The sequence below is a fragment of the Podarcis muralis genome, chromosome 15 (assembly GCF_964188315.1).
Source record: "Podarcis muralis chromosome 15, rPodMur119.hap1.1, whole genome shotgun sequence".
Lineage (NCBI taxonomy): Eukaryota > Metazoa > Chordata > Lepidosauria > Squamata > Lacertidae > Podarcis > Podarcis muralis.
Window position 1 is genome coordinate 23,626,882 of NC_135669.1, and position 14,979 is coordinate 23,641,860.

General features: G+C 47.3%; 1 protein-coding gene across 1 annotated transcript in view; it reads left to right on the forward strand.

Annotated features, from left to right (window-relative positions):
* Window positions 1–786: 786 nt before the first annotated feature.
* Window positions 787–14,979, forward strand: part of UBASH3B (ubiquitin associated and SH3 domain containing B) — a 71,468-nt gene continuing 57,275 nt past the window's right edge. The window contains exon 1 of the mRNA XM_077919229.1: window positions 787–1,388. Coding sequence (XP_077775355.1) covers window positions 1,225–1,388 — 164 coding nt within the window. The 5' untranslated portion in view covers window positions 787–1,224. The remainder of the gene's footprint in view (window positions 1,389–14,979) is intronic.

The following is a 14,979-nucleotide window of genomic DNA, read 5'->3' on the forward strand; positions in this document are numbered from 1 at the left end:
TAGGAGTCGGCATTGCTGAAACTGAGAAGGCTCTCCGTGGGCATTGAGCTTTATTCCAGCCTGGTCATTTTCGTTAGATCGCAGAGAAGGAGCTCAGCATCTGTGAAAGTGTCTCGACTTTCCTACCGCGTAGGAAGGAGACGCTTAAATGCATGTATGCGTGGTGTGTTCAGCCACCACCACAGACGTACAACGAGGCGGGTGGTGGGTGGGGGCCTCAGAATTGGCTTTAGCTGTTCTCACATAGAACACAAAAACCACGGAAAGTTCGAAAAGCAACTCCTCTCTGCATGGACGCTGATCGGTTTTAAAAAACCCTGATCCAAGGGCATTTAAAGGCATTCACTCAGGACAGGGCTATGCGAAAAGGGGGTGCCTTGGTTCTTAATGGGTCCAACTATGGGGCAAAGCACTAGTCACCCCCCCCCCCAGAACCCTGGTCTCTCTGACAGATGGGGAGCTGGGGCTGATAAGAAGGACCAGACTCCCAAATGAATGAATATTGCCAATCGTGTCTCTTTCCTCCACGTATTGTGGATGCGGGCGGGATACTAGTACCAGCAAGAGGTTCCGGATCTCGGGAGGTCCAGTTCCCCTCTTGCAGAAAGCGGAAGCTCAGCCTCAGCAAGACTTCCCATGCTCTTGGACGCGCCTGTTTCTGTGACAGGGGCTGCGGCTGCCTCTTTAAAAGAGGGGGCGGGGCTTTGTTGGCAAGAGGTGCGGGGGAGGGAGAAGACGAGAGAGAGCGGCGGGGAGAGCGCTCGGTCGCTCGCGCCTGCCCATGCCCGGATTATTATTTTGGTGCTCCTCTTTGATCCATTCAGAAATTCCTGATTGCGAAAGGAAAACAAAAGGGGAGGGGGCCAGCCTCTTCCGGAAGGCGGCGGAGGCCGCGCGCCGATTGGATGGCTCTCGTTTGGGGCGCACGTGCGGCCGAGGGGAGGGGCGGGCAGGGCGGGAGGCGTCAGCGGCGCGCAGCACCTTTGCAAAAGCAGCCGGAGCGGCGAGAGGCGGCCGAGTGACTTCGGGAAGAAAGCTCGCCGGCGACCCAGGAAGTCGCCGCCGCCGCCGCCGCCCCGGGAGCCGAGAAGCCTTTTCTTTTACGCGCAGCGCCAGGCGCGCCACTCCTCGCGTGGAGCCTCTTTGAGGAGGAGCTGCTGCCGCTGCTGCTATTGCAGCTGAATCCACCAGTCCGCCTGTCCTGTGTGTGTTCGCGATGGCCGGATGATCGCTCGGCACCAGCCCGCCACGCCGCGCACCATGGCCGCGAAGGAAGACCTGTACAGCAAAGTCACCCCCCGGAGGAACAGGCAGCCGCGCACGGGGACCATCAAGCACGGCTCTTCCCTGGATATCCTCCTCTCCATGGGTTTCCCCAAAGCCAGAGCGTGAGTTAGGCCGGAATAATAGTAATTTAAAAAACCAGCGGCGGGTGGGTTGGAGGGGGTGCCACACGGTACCACACCATTATTTATTGTTTTAAGAAAAAATCCCGATCTGTTGTTTTGTGCGTCTGGGGGAAAGAGTGGTTGAGTCATCCCTTTTCCTCCGAGAGAACCGAGAAGGCGGAGCCACGCTAATTAATTAATTAATGGATTGATTGGTTTCCAAAATCGGATCTGCATTTCCACCCGGAGAGGAATGCAGAGGAAAAGAGGAGGAGGATGAATGGCAGCGATTTGGCAGCCTGTGTGGTTTGTTGCCCCAGCGTGTGCGCCGATGCGATGGCGGGAGAAGCGAGGCCGCTCCGGGACGGCGTGTCCGCGCTGCCGCGCGTGCAGGAGCGCCGCTGACATCTTGCCGGAGCTGTCCTGTGGGACGCGCGTCCAGGGGGGTTTAAAGCGGGTGCTGCGCGCTCTCTCTCGCGCGCGTTTGCATTTGTGCATCGGGCTCCTCGATCCTGCTCTGCAGCGAGTAGGCAGAGAGGCCGATCTGCCTGGCGCGCGCACCCTCGCATACATACACACATACACACGCACTGCAGTGTCATGTGCATTTATTCTTGGGGCGGGTGCAGGGAGATAGACGGCACGTTTCTTCCGAAGGCGCTAGCCAGCAGCTTCAGGGGCGATGCAGACGGTGGCGAGAGTGCTGCTGCCTCCTCCCTCCTCTCCCAGTTTAAAGGAGGAACGGAATCGCCCAGCGGAGGCTTGAGTCCCTGCCTTCCTCTTATTTTTCTGGTGGAGCCCTTGGCTTTTAAATAGCAGCTTGCGAAGGCTGCTAGTTCCATCCTCCTCCTTGCAAGGCCTCCTTGTAGTAAAGCCATTGTTCTCCAGGGTATCTGGCAGAGCTTGGTATCTGGCGAGCAGGTAGGTAGGGCATCTTCCAGACTCTGGCTTCTTAATCTTCTCAGGAATGGAGGAAAGAGTCCCCACAAGAATATAGGGAGCTTTCTTTATGCACACAGTCGGACCCACTGATTCACCACTTTCAGGACTGAGGACCTTGGGCAACTGCCACCAGTCTCAGGCCATCACAAGGGTGTCTCTCAGTTCCGATGCTGAGGACTGGCACTGGGCCCTTCTGTGTTCAATGCAGATGCTCTCCCACTGAGAGCTGCAGGCTGTTCTTGGAGACAGCAGGCCCACGACTCTGGTGGATGCTGCCTGGCTAACAGATGTTGCCCCCCACCCATATTCAGAAAATGATCATTGGTGGGGAGAGATATCTATCCAGTCACAGTCCACAAAGGAAGCTGCCTGGTACCCAAGTCAGAGCACAGATCCTATCATCCTTACCTTTGGCTATGAACCCTGGGACTGTTGGGAGTTGGAGTCCAACAACAAACAGATGGAGGGACCATGTCTGCCACCCCAGTAGACCATGCTGTCATCACTGCGCTGCAGAATGTTGGACTAGATAACCCTTCTCACTCTTGAATTCTGTGATTCTTTCCTAAGCTAGGTGGACCAATGCTCTGACAAGGCATAAGAATGTAATGAGAGCCTGCTGGATCAGGCCAAGAGTCTATCAAGGCCAGCATCTTCTCACAGGGGGCAGTCAGATGCCCAAATGTGAGGGCAACACCCCTCTGAGATTCCCAGCAACTGGTATTCAGTAGCATACTTCCTCTGGCAGTCAAGGTAAAACATAGCCATTGTGGCTACTAGTGGCAGCTTCCTACATGGATATTGGCTACAACTATGTAATAATCCAGCACCTTTAGCCAGCAGACGGACACACAGAAATGCAAGCAGTTAAAGCTTGTTGCAACACTCACCTCCATATCAATCAAAGCTTTGCTTTGCTATTTGCATGCTAGGGCTGCTGTCAAAAGCACAGGAGCACAGCAAAAAGCATTCTTAAAGAAATGACCAACTTACTGGCCTTGAAATTATTATCACATGTGCCGTTGTTCCAGCGACTTTAATAACTAGGGAAGCAATGAGTGTCATGTGTGTCGGAGGTTGTTCAAACTAGATTATTCAGAAACGTAAAGCTTTGTAATCCTAGAGCTTGTGCTTTCCTTAAGCAATCTCTCTCTCTCTCTCTCTCCATATATGTGTTGGACAGTATGTCTGATATGTGGGATTATTAGATTTAGGATGAAATTGAACTAGGAAGGTGTTGGGCCAGGTCGGTCGTGGCAGTTTTGATCTGCTTAGCTTTTCCTTCTATAGTCAATCTATCGTGAACTAACGCACACACAGGCTTCACTTTTTTCTAACTAGCATATTAAATGTGGGTCTATTTTTAAATCATCAATGGAACACCATGGCTCAGTGCAGGCTTGGATTCCCCCCCCCCCCTCAAGTGCTATCATTTTTTCCCCAGACTCAGCCCTATGGAAGGCATAACAAAATGTCAAGCATCTCTCAGTACTTGGCTAGTTTTGTTGCAGCCAAAATTTCTTCTTCCCTGGCCCCTGGCTATGCAGCACTACTGAATGGCCTTTGGATGGGGCGGTGGGAAGGGGAATGGTGTTGCAGTGCTGGATATTTAAAAGATTCTGCACCTCTTACATAAATGAAAATGTGTGATGTTCCCATATACTATATTTTATATGCATAGGCGTGCTTTAGGATTTGAATGTCACAGGCCAGCTGATTTCCCATCCAAATAATCTCAAATCAATGCATTTGCAAATTGCCCCCCACCCCCAGATCACTCCAAACCAGTTCCTCTTCAGGTCACTTTACCCCCAATTAATTTCCCAACAGATTATATAGCTGTTCAATTTCTCTTTAATTACGCCCTCATTCATTACCCCCTCAAATCATCTCTAGATAAGGTCATCTTATAGTAATTGATTTCCATAAAGTAATGTCCCAATTGCACCCATCCACTCTCTAAATTCAATACCTCCTGAATTCATTACCTACCCAGAGATACCAGGGGAAAAGGTTCAGAGTCTGTGCCCCATGGACACCCCTCACCCCAGCAACACCCCTTCCTTTGTACCCCCCATGGTTGTGAGGTGTGTTTCAGCAACCTCACCCCACCCACTGCCCTACTTCCTTATCTTTATGTATGTCAATGATGAAGAGCCAGATATAGATGCTGAGATCTACTGCTGAAATGCAGCACTTGCAAATTGCTTTGGCTGAGAAAGGAAGGACTATGGGCTCAGATGGGAATACAGCGGCCTGCCACTGCTCACTGCAGAGAAGTGGGATTACAATTTGCATGGCTGGTACTTATCCATATTTGAACACCCTGGCTATATCTGGATTCAAATTTCAACTGAGAGTGCGCAGCTATATCTGCTTCTATGCCTTGGTGTTTGAAGATCTGAAACGGAAGCCAATTGGGTTGTCACAACTACAAATAAGTGTCCCGTCTCTCACCTTAAAATACTGCTTTTCACAATAGGAGGTGTTCCAATGAGGTCACATTGGGGAAGAAGTTAATTAATGTGCTGATGAGACTGCAGAAAGCTAATGAAGCAAAGGCATTTATAATTAGAAGCCAAATGTGAGTTGCTTTTTTGCAGGAGGGGACAGCCAAGGAGATTTAGCAGGCCTCCAAACACCCCCAGGTTAAGGGAGGCTCGTTTCCCTACCCAGATGCTATTTAGATATGAACAATTAAAGTAAACTGCAATATGCTTTTCCTAGAGCTGGTCTATACAGAGAGAACAACTGGATGTAATATTTTTTCTCAGCTTGTTGGGTTCAGAGATGATCACCTCTGTGTACCCAAGCAAAGTTTCCCAATCCTCCCCGCACCTTCCAGACATTATCACAGAGGTGTGCAAGTGTCTTCCGCTTCAGTCTGTTGTGCTGCTGCTGTTGTGAAAGAGGTATGGCCCTATGACTTTGTAGAGGACTCTCTTTTTTAATTGTAGCATCTCTTACAGTTGTGAATTCCAGCTCTTCCTTTCCCACCCGTCATCAAAAGTTGACTCCCATCGCACTTCTGTGCCTCTTGGATGGAACCAAGACTGTGTGTACTACGCTGAGCTCCATGGCAACCCAAAGCCTATTGTGGGGGGGGGGGACGGGACACTCGGTTTTTGTGACTTGCATAACTTAAGCACGCTGCTAACATGATTATGGTTTTGCTAGCTGTGAGAGGGAGAGGGGAAGGGCACGAAGGTGCTTACATAACTTCTGCAAATCTTGTTCAGCCTACCCTTTTTGACTCCTGATCTCAGCCGATGTTTCCCATGTGTTTTGAGGCATATCTTCAACCTACTAGCATGAGCAAAATGCTCTCACTAGCACAGGCACAACAGGTAGAATATTCACATTGTCTTCCATCATCCTCAAAGGCAATGCTTTGCAATGGAGCCAGTATCAATAGCTTTGCCACAGTGATTTATGTTCCATCTTCAGTAAATGTTAGTTTCTGGGGCTTTCAGGTGGGGAAACTGCAGTTGTGGGCATTTGGGTAGCCACTATGAAAGCCAGGTATTGGTCTAGATGGGTTTTGGGGCTGATCCAACAGCAGGGCTTCTCTTACATTCTCGGTGCTCACTTGTTGGTTGTGGAAAATGGAGAAATCACGCAATGTGTGAATTGGGCCTCTGTTAAAGAGGTTTGGCTCAGTCTTGAACATGGGGAGGAGTGTTCCAGGCTATTCAGTGACCCCAGAATGCTTTTTCCTATCCTGCTTGTTGTTTGGCTGCCTTGCTTGGGTTGTTTTGAGCTCCTATGCCATGTTCTCTGTCTATATCACACTATGATCTGGACTAGGTAAGCTGATATGTGGTGGGACTTGTGGGGTGAAACGTGGAGTTTCCAGGAATCCTTGCTTTTGTGTACAGATCCATCCATCTGGCGAGTCAGAGTACTGCAGGACAGAGCAGTGATGTAATCGCAAGCACTGGATTGGCCTTGCCCACCTAGACTGGCCACTGGGGCCTCCTATGTTATTTTATTGTTATTTATTTATGTTTTATAACTCCCCCTTACTCCCAAAGGGAGCCTAGAATGACCTGCATGAATCATCTTTTTATATACAGCTGCACTGCAACATACTACAGACAGAAGGTCAAATCCAGAAGTGTAAGAAGTCCTAAAACTCTTGACCAAGCGCCTGGATAAATAAATTTTGCAGTCATTGTGTGCTTACTGGTTGTAGGTGAAAAGATGGACTGCTTGATTTCCCTCAGGAAGGTATGCCATAACCAAGGTGCTGCCACCAAGAAGTCCCTGTTCTTCATACTATTCCTGCAGATGGGACTACCAGCAGGACCTCCTAGATGACAGGTCGAAAGATACAGGTGGAGGTGCTCCTTTTAGCCCTTGACTCCCAAGCCATAACTCAGGAGGCCACCAGCCTTTTGTAGGCCTATGGGCACATTTGGATTTTTGAGCAAGGGTTGTTCTTTCCACATCCCTCTGGCTTCCTCCTCCCACAGATCAGACCCTGTTTACCACAAGACACAGAAGTGTGCACACACACATACCAGTTTTCTCAAGCGATTGGGGATGGGGTGGGAATCGGAGCCAGTACAATTTAATTTGAGCCTTGAAAAGCACACTGAGCTGACAGAGGAAGTGGGAAAGAGTGTCATCCCGCCCAGGGACCCTCGGGTGAAGGGCGGGTTATAAATACTATTAACTAACTAACTAACTAACTAACTAACTAATAACTTCCTCCTTTAGCAATATGAACTTCTCAAGGGAAGAGAAAGGTAGCTACGTTCACTAACTCATGGCCAAAAAGGCAGTGAGTAGGTGGCAGTGGGTGGGGTTCACAGACGCTAGGGAAATACTCAAGGGCAACATTACACCCATGGGTGCCGTGTTGCCAACCCCTCTGCTAATGTCTGAATTGGGCCTGGTAGCTCATGGGCAGGCGGTGCATTGTCCAAAGGTGATTTGATCTCCTTTTGCTGCTCCATATAATAACTGTACAGCAGTGACCTAGACCAGAAAGGCTGTTTTAAAAAAAGCATCCTGTTTGGGCTTTTTGCCTGGACACTATTCTACCTGGATTAAGTATGCCATGATGTATTCTTCACTCCATTCCTTGGCCCTGATCTCCCGCCTCCCCTTAAATGATAATCGGCTGCTCAGTCTTATAGTAGTCCTGTGTCAGAGCTGGGCTTGGATCCAGTGGCTTTTAACTTCCTTCCACCTCCACGGTTTTAAGTTCTGAACTTCTCCAGAGCTGTCTTTAATTCCTCATTCACCTCTAAGCTTTGACTCTCTCACCGCCTCTGTGTAATTCTGAAAAAAGACTTTCTATTGATCTCCCACTTCTATGCCAGCAAGAGTCTGGCTTGTACTCAGCTATGAAGTTTCACTCATTTTATGATTTTCTGGGTGTGTTTTTCTTTCTGTTTGTGGTGGTGGTGGTAAGAAAGTCTCACAGGCTAGTCCTCTGAAAACCACTTGGCTGCCATCTTGGAATTGCCCAGTGGTGGCACCTCTGAAGTCCAGCACCAGTGCCCAAAATCATCTCTGCAGACCTCATGCAAGATGAGGACCTAATCTGATGACTGGTCAGTTCCCTATGGCAGGGATCAGAAACCTGTGACCCTTTGGATGTTACTGGACTATGTGACCGGCCTGTCCATGAGGCAGACTGAGGTAGCTGCCTCAGGCTGCAAAACCCAAGTGGCCCTTCTGTGGGCAAGTCACACCGCTGCCAGAGAGCAGAGGGGTTTCTTCCATTTTCCTCCTAGGTCTTCAGCACATGTTGACCATATTCCACTTCCTCCTGCCAACATGAGGACTAGGACCATACAACTATTTCATTTTTTTAAAACGTAATGTGCATTAACTTTTAAAAAGAATCTTATGTGCCATCCAGAAATATCATGGGCAAGAGAATGGGCTTGTGTTGCCCTAGTGCTGGCAGAGAAAAATGTTGCTGAGAGGGGCTTTTAGCTCTACTACTGGACCTGGATCCTGCGTTTTGAGTTCCTTCAATTTGCCTTTTTGCCTCTGTTTCAGCAGATGAGTAAATGTAGAATGTCTGGGAATCTATGAGAGTACAGTGATGAAGAAACCTTGGACTAGATCCTTGGGGTTCTCTTCCAACTCTGCAATTCTATGATTCCACCCAATTATTTGATGGCTTCAAAATACTGCCCCAGTGACCTTGACACTTATTAACTTTGAGAGTTTGTGATTGTTTTTAAGGGTTGTACCCAGCTAAGTTCTGTTCTACAGGCCTATTTAAATTAATGGACCTAGGTTAGTCATCTCCATTAATGTCAACGGGTCTACTCTTAAGTAGGATTGACTACACCCCTAATTGGTTTAAATACGTTTTTATTTTTAATTGTATTGTTTTATCCCTGAGGTGCCTGCAGCCCTGTACTACTTTTGGGAGGAAGGGAGGGATTCAAGTTTCATGAATCACCGTCACCATCAAGGTATTGGTGTTCCAAACACCGGCAGTTGCTTGTTCTGCAAAATCCACAAACTGACAGAAGCCTTGAAAGCAACAGGGCGCCTTTTCTTCCTCAGTAAGAAAATGTTGAGAATGTCTGGCGTGAAAGGAGAAAGCGGGCAGCTGGGTGGGAGGCCAAACATGCCTTTTGTCAGGTGTTCTCCTAGGAGATTGGGGTGATCTTGGGAGGAATAGACACAAACACAAAGTCCTGTTGTTTTGCAAAAGCCTCCGGAGCCTTCTGCAAACAAGACGGCCGAAATTAAACTTAGCATTAAAGAGGAATTGGGCCTGGGGGTCTAGAATGGCTCTCTGTGCCATTTATTATCCAAAGACAAGTGAGTCATATTTGGTCTCCTAAGTAGCTTGCAATAAATATTTGAGAGACTGCGCTCCTTGTTTCTTTAAAAACAAAACAAAAGAAAAGCAAATCTGTCCCCTCTGCCAGCTCTCTTGGTTTTCTGTTTTAAAGTATTGTATCTCCCCCACATGCGTGCACGCTCTCTCCTCTGTTCTGCAATTAGGAACAATCATGGGTAAAAATGTGTGAACTTGAAATAACAACTTGAACTGCTGTCATTGCAATCCTGTGCACTCTTTGCAGTGCAACTTACTCCAAAATAAAGTCACACAAGGTGTGGGCCCCTCTGATTCAGATCAGAACTGTGGTGGGGTCACAGTTTTAATCCTGTTCGCCCTTTGCCTCAAAGGAAGGACTAATGACATTATTAAAAGTGGCCTTTATTCAAGCTGTTCTTCTTAGCCTTGATACCTTACCTGCAGAATGGGGTTAATACGCAAAAGAGCCAAGTGCTTTGAACATTACAAACACGTATAATTATTGTGATTTTATATTGCTTTATACACCTGAAAGAACTTTCCCAGTTAACTCAGTAGGAAATTCTTTTTAGGACCGGGTTGCAAAAGGAGTTGTAAATGTCACTCTGCCACTTTTCCTGCCCACTCCTTAAGCAAGGCTGTCGGGTCTGTTTTGTTGCAAAAGCAGCCTTTTCCCTTTTGCCCATCACTTCTAGACTGGCATCATTACCTGTCTGGTTGCTGTAGGTACTGGCCTGGAGAGCAGGATCTGAGATCAGCCTTTTTCTCTATCCCCCTTCTGTGGCAGTGGCTGAGGAGTGCTGCGCATCTGGTTTGGAAATGAGCCCAAAGAGGGGGAGAGCTGAAGGGCTGGGAGAATCAAATGTTGCAATCGAACAAAGATTCAGCAATTGCAATAGCAGCTGTATGGGGAAGAAAACACTGGCAAGGGAAGTTACCATTTGGAGTCGTTCATTCGGGGGCTGAGAAGGTGTCGTTCCACATAAGGAACTGTAATTGACCCATCCTCCGGAAATTAGCTGTCTTTCAAATGTGCTTAATAGGAAGGCATGGAACACACACGCTCACTGTGTGTCACATACATTATGTCAACCTAGACATTTTTTTACAACTGCTCTTTTAGTCTAGAGACGACTCTCTGCCTGCATAGGAGTTTCCGGATGCTTCAGGGACCACTTTCTGCATTTGGCTAGGCTGCCTTGTGACCACCATCTGAGCGCCCTCTAGGGACAGAGGAGGCAGCCTTGCAATGGGGGAAGGGGCTTTGTAGGTCACCTGGAAGAAGCTTCTGCTTGAGATGGCAAACCCAGAGATGGAACAACCTCAGCAGACAGCTGCCCGCTTTCCTCTCTGAAGCCATTCAGCAAAAGCAAATTCACCCCAATCCATTGTTCCAATTGGTTCCGTTGTCAAAAAGTTCCTTTTAAAAGTTTGTCCTAATGTGCAACCAAGATCTACCCTCTTGTAGCTGACACCTATGAAATCTAGTCTTGCCCACTATGCAAGGACGTAAAGAGCCTACCAGATTGGTCCAAGGGATCCTGCTCTCACAGTGGTGGACTAGATGCCTGCAGAAAGTCTGAAGGCAAGGTCTATGTGCAGGAGCGGATCCCTTCCCATCTGTGATTCCCAGCAACTTGCATTCAGCAGCATTCTGCCTCTTGACTATGGAGGAAGAACGTGGCCATTGTGGCTGGTAGCCACTGATAGCTTTCTCAGCCATGAATTTGCTTAACAATTTGTTGCTTGGCTGATTAAAGGGGGGGTGATTGCAGTTTATAAAACCATGCACAGTGTGGAGATAGTGGTCCCTCATTCAAAGAGTCTGGGCCACCCAGTGGAGCCAACTAGCAAGAGATTCAGGACAGGCGAAAGGACGTATTCTTCATGCAGCACCTTAATCTGTGGGACTCATTGCCCCAAGCTGTGGTGATGGAAACCAGCTGAGATGGCTTTAAGAGAGATTAGGACAAATTGGTGGTGGAAGACCATGAGAGGTTTAGATAGATGAGACGACAGATAGATGGGACCTTCAGGTTCAGAGCCAATGTGTCACTGACTGTCATTTGCTGTAGCGCAACAATGGGAGAGTTCTGTTGCGCTCATGTTCTGGCTGTGGGTTTCCCCAGAGGGATTCTGATGGCCACTGTGGGAAACAGGACCTTTGCCCAGATGGGCTTTTGGTCTGATGCAGCTGGGAGTTTCTCATGTCCTACAGGAACTGTAGATTCAGCCACACAGATGAGAGATACGGATGCATGAAATGGAAACACGATACTCCAGCAAGACTGAGCATTGCCCGCTGTTTCTGTGTGGCAGTGATGCCTTCTTTGCCCGTTTGATAAGCCTTGTGGTTTTTTTTTCTTGGCAAGGAAGGAGACCCCTGCTGCAATAAAAGGCCCAGCTGAAGAATATTTCAGGAGCGTGTGTTTTTTGCATTGCAAGTTTTGTCCTTTGGCATCACATAGTCCTGATTGGCAAATGCCTGGTGGTTTGAGACCAGGGCTTGCAGCGTGCTCCCATTGCTTCTCACACAGCGCCTGGTGTGCTGACACTGACAGGCTGACTTCCTGTCTGACAGTTTTTTTCCACTGACCTTCTAACGAGTGTCACATCGCATGAATCTCCAAGAAACGTGGCCAGATGTCTCTGAGCTGGAGAGTGTTAAAGGATTCCTAGTCAGCTGCACAAGAGATAGCAATTTGTGTGATTATTTACCAGCAAAAGGGGCCCTTCGCTTTGTGAGTGGGGTATGTTCAGGGGGCAGAGGTGGATGACTTGGTCAGTTTTCATTTCTCATTTTTGCAATCTGAAGCTCAACTCACCACATTTTCAAATCAATTTGCAAATTCATTTTATTTATTTATTAAATTGGTCAGCAGTTTAGTGTTCATCTCTCCTAACAGACACACTCCTATGTGTCATTTTACCTAAAATACGCATTTTCCCAAGCAGACACAGTTGGACTGTCTTCACCCCTTTGGTGAGTTACATTGCGTTTCCCTTTGAAATTACAGTCATTATTTCTAAATTTGCATCTATTACATATAAATTTCACATATACAAATCTGGATCCTCTTTTTCTCTTTCTTAAAATGATGATGATGCATTTTCTCTTTTGGAACGGTACATAAGGGGTGACCCTAAGTGGTATTTAGTGATTGATACAACTGAAGGAATGTGTGGGAAGGTTCTGGTTTTACAAGCCCAATTTGTCTTACAACATTGCAGGCTTGGGCTGACCTCTAATGTGTCCTCCTGACCACAGATTACAGGGTAAGGGAGTGTTTCCAAGAATATCTTGTGTATTAGAGGGTGCTTCAGACCAGAATGATTTACAAATTACAGACTCCGTGCGCAGTACAGCCACCTCTGGGATGCAGAGTGACATAGCAAGGGTAGGAGAAAAGGGTTGGCAGAGGATGTTGCTACACCTCACAGGTCTTAGTCACAGCCTCTTTTCCGGGTTTGGCAGCCCAGGATACATCCAGGGGCACACACCCCTCCCCTCTAGCTCCCTTTGTCAGCGATTCTCCGACTGCATCAGGCCTTCTTAACCCTCAGCATGGAGTGGGAGGTTTGCTTTGGTTGACTTGCCAAACTTCAGGAAGGTACTCGATGCACTCGTTACAATAGTGTGTGGATTTTTGTTTGCACAACAGAACTTCCCCCTGCATGCCTTGCACCCTTCGCAAATCTGTTCTGGAGAAGCTGCCAAAACAGGTTTTAGGGGCATGCAGGGGGAGGTTTCATTGCTCAAGCACAAATCCTTGAGCTAAAGGAATGTGCTCCCCAGCGCTGCATTGGATACACTCCTTATTTTCCAGAGAAGAAGCCCCTTTGGGTACCAGAAGGAGCTCGCAGCACATCCAGGCTTTCTGGATTTCATTCATGTGGGAGGAACTCAGTTTGGCTCACATTTAAAGGCAAACCTACCTAATTCACACTTTCCGAAACAATACGCAACCTGAAACACATCTTTTGAAATTTGCACATCTCCCGAATTTTGCAGTGCAGTTCTCCAGTCAAGTAATGCGCACAAAAATGCATCTGTTAGGGTAAAGCTTGCATAGAAATGCACATGCAAGTGAAAATAATGATATCAAAGGCATTACAATTGGGAAAATATGCTTTGCAAGAAAAGATACGCGTGTTAAGGGAAATTGCCTACCAAAAAGAGTGTGTTAGGGAAAGTTTGCATTAAAGTGCTGGTGAACTTTAATGAGGACTTAAAATAGAAAAGGAAACTAATATGGAATGTGGCTGACTGAACTTAAGACTGGGGAAAATGAGAAATGGAGAGAAACTGAAATTGACAGGTTCACCCAGCCCTTTTCACATGTTAGGAGCATGCCAAGTTTTGAAACTGACTGATGACTTCCTTTTCTGTTGCTACCTCTGGGTTGTTCCTGAAAACTCACCCTCCTGATCTCATCTTCTGCATTCCCACTTACAATGCCATCTAGTGCATCTGACTACAGTGTTTGCTAGGGCTGGGTGATACCTGGTTTTCAACATCATGATATATCGCCAGCTAAACATTGTGATATACTGATATATCACAATGTCTGAAATAAGAATGGAGCTATGTAGAAGCATTGGCTGGCTTCAGGGTTTTTCCCTTCATCATGATTTTTGCTGGTGCCTTCTATTGTGATTTGCTGCCCCTTGCATGAGGCAGGCGAGAACTGAACAGGCAAAGTTATCAGGGGCTGCAGGAATCGAGAGAGGCGTTGTCTGGCTTCACGGTTTTTCCCACATTGTGATTTTTGCATAGCACACTCACAGGTCACATGCACACATTTTTGCCAGGTCAAAAATTAGGAAACCAATATCACGGTATGGACTTCAAACCAGTTTTGGCAGATGTATCGCCCAGCCCTAGCATTTGCTGAAAGTTCCTTTTCTGCACCTGGGCATCCCAATAATCAAGCAGGTAGCCAGGCCCATGATGTAAATATCCACCCACTTTGTCCTGGACAGTACCCTGCCTTTTGTCCTGTGTCCTCTAAAATGAAAACATCAGTAGCATTTCCTTGTTTCATAAACAATGAGATGGAAGTGCTGTCCTTTGTGAAGCTGGAGATCTTTGTTCAAGCAAGAGGCTACCGTTGTGATAACTGAGAATTTGTAAGAACTCGTAACATCGTAAGTTGTGCTGCTGGTCTGTTGCACCAAAGTGGACAAAAGAGTCTCGTGACCTTCAGCATTTCAGGTTCTGCAAGCCTCTGTTGCTTTTGTGACAACTTGGTGGAGAAAACAGGTCCTTGATCAGTGATTTTGTTCCCTGAGCTCCGAACTGCAGATTGCAGGAAGCATCTGCAGCTTGAAGAAATAAAAATGACCCGAAGTTTTACTGAAGTCCAGAAGTAGCAGTGCTTTTTTGTTTGTCTATGGAGAGTGACGCGTTGCATGGGTTATTCACATTGGAATAGATAATGAAAATTGGGAGCTTGTGCTGAGTATTGTGCTTCTCGTGCAATCTATTTCCTTTAAAATGGTTTTCTAAAAAATGTTTGAGTGATTGTTGTTGGGTTTTTCCTCCTGTAAAACTGGTTGATTAGGTTGCACTTAATTGCATTAGTAAAGGAAGAGGCAGCGAGCCATTAAGACAGGTGAAGTAGACTGCTTAAGAGAGAGAAACCTTCCCATCTCCATTACCCTCCCTCCCTGACCTCCATTTGCTGCCTTTCTGCTCAACCACAGGGATCCTTGTCTTTAGTGATCACCCCTATTAAATGAACAGGGATGTAGCTATGTGGTGATGCTCACTCTGCCCAAATTACCATAAGTTATCTCTCTTTGGTTTTTAGCAGCCAGAGGAAGAGGGATTTTAGTGCTGACGGAAGG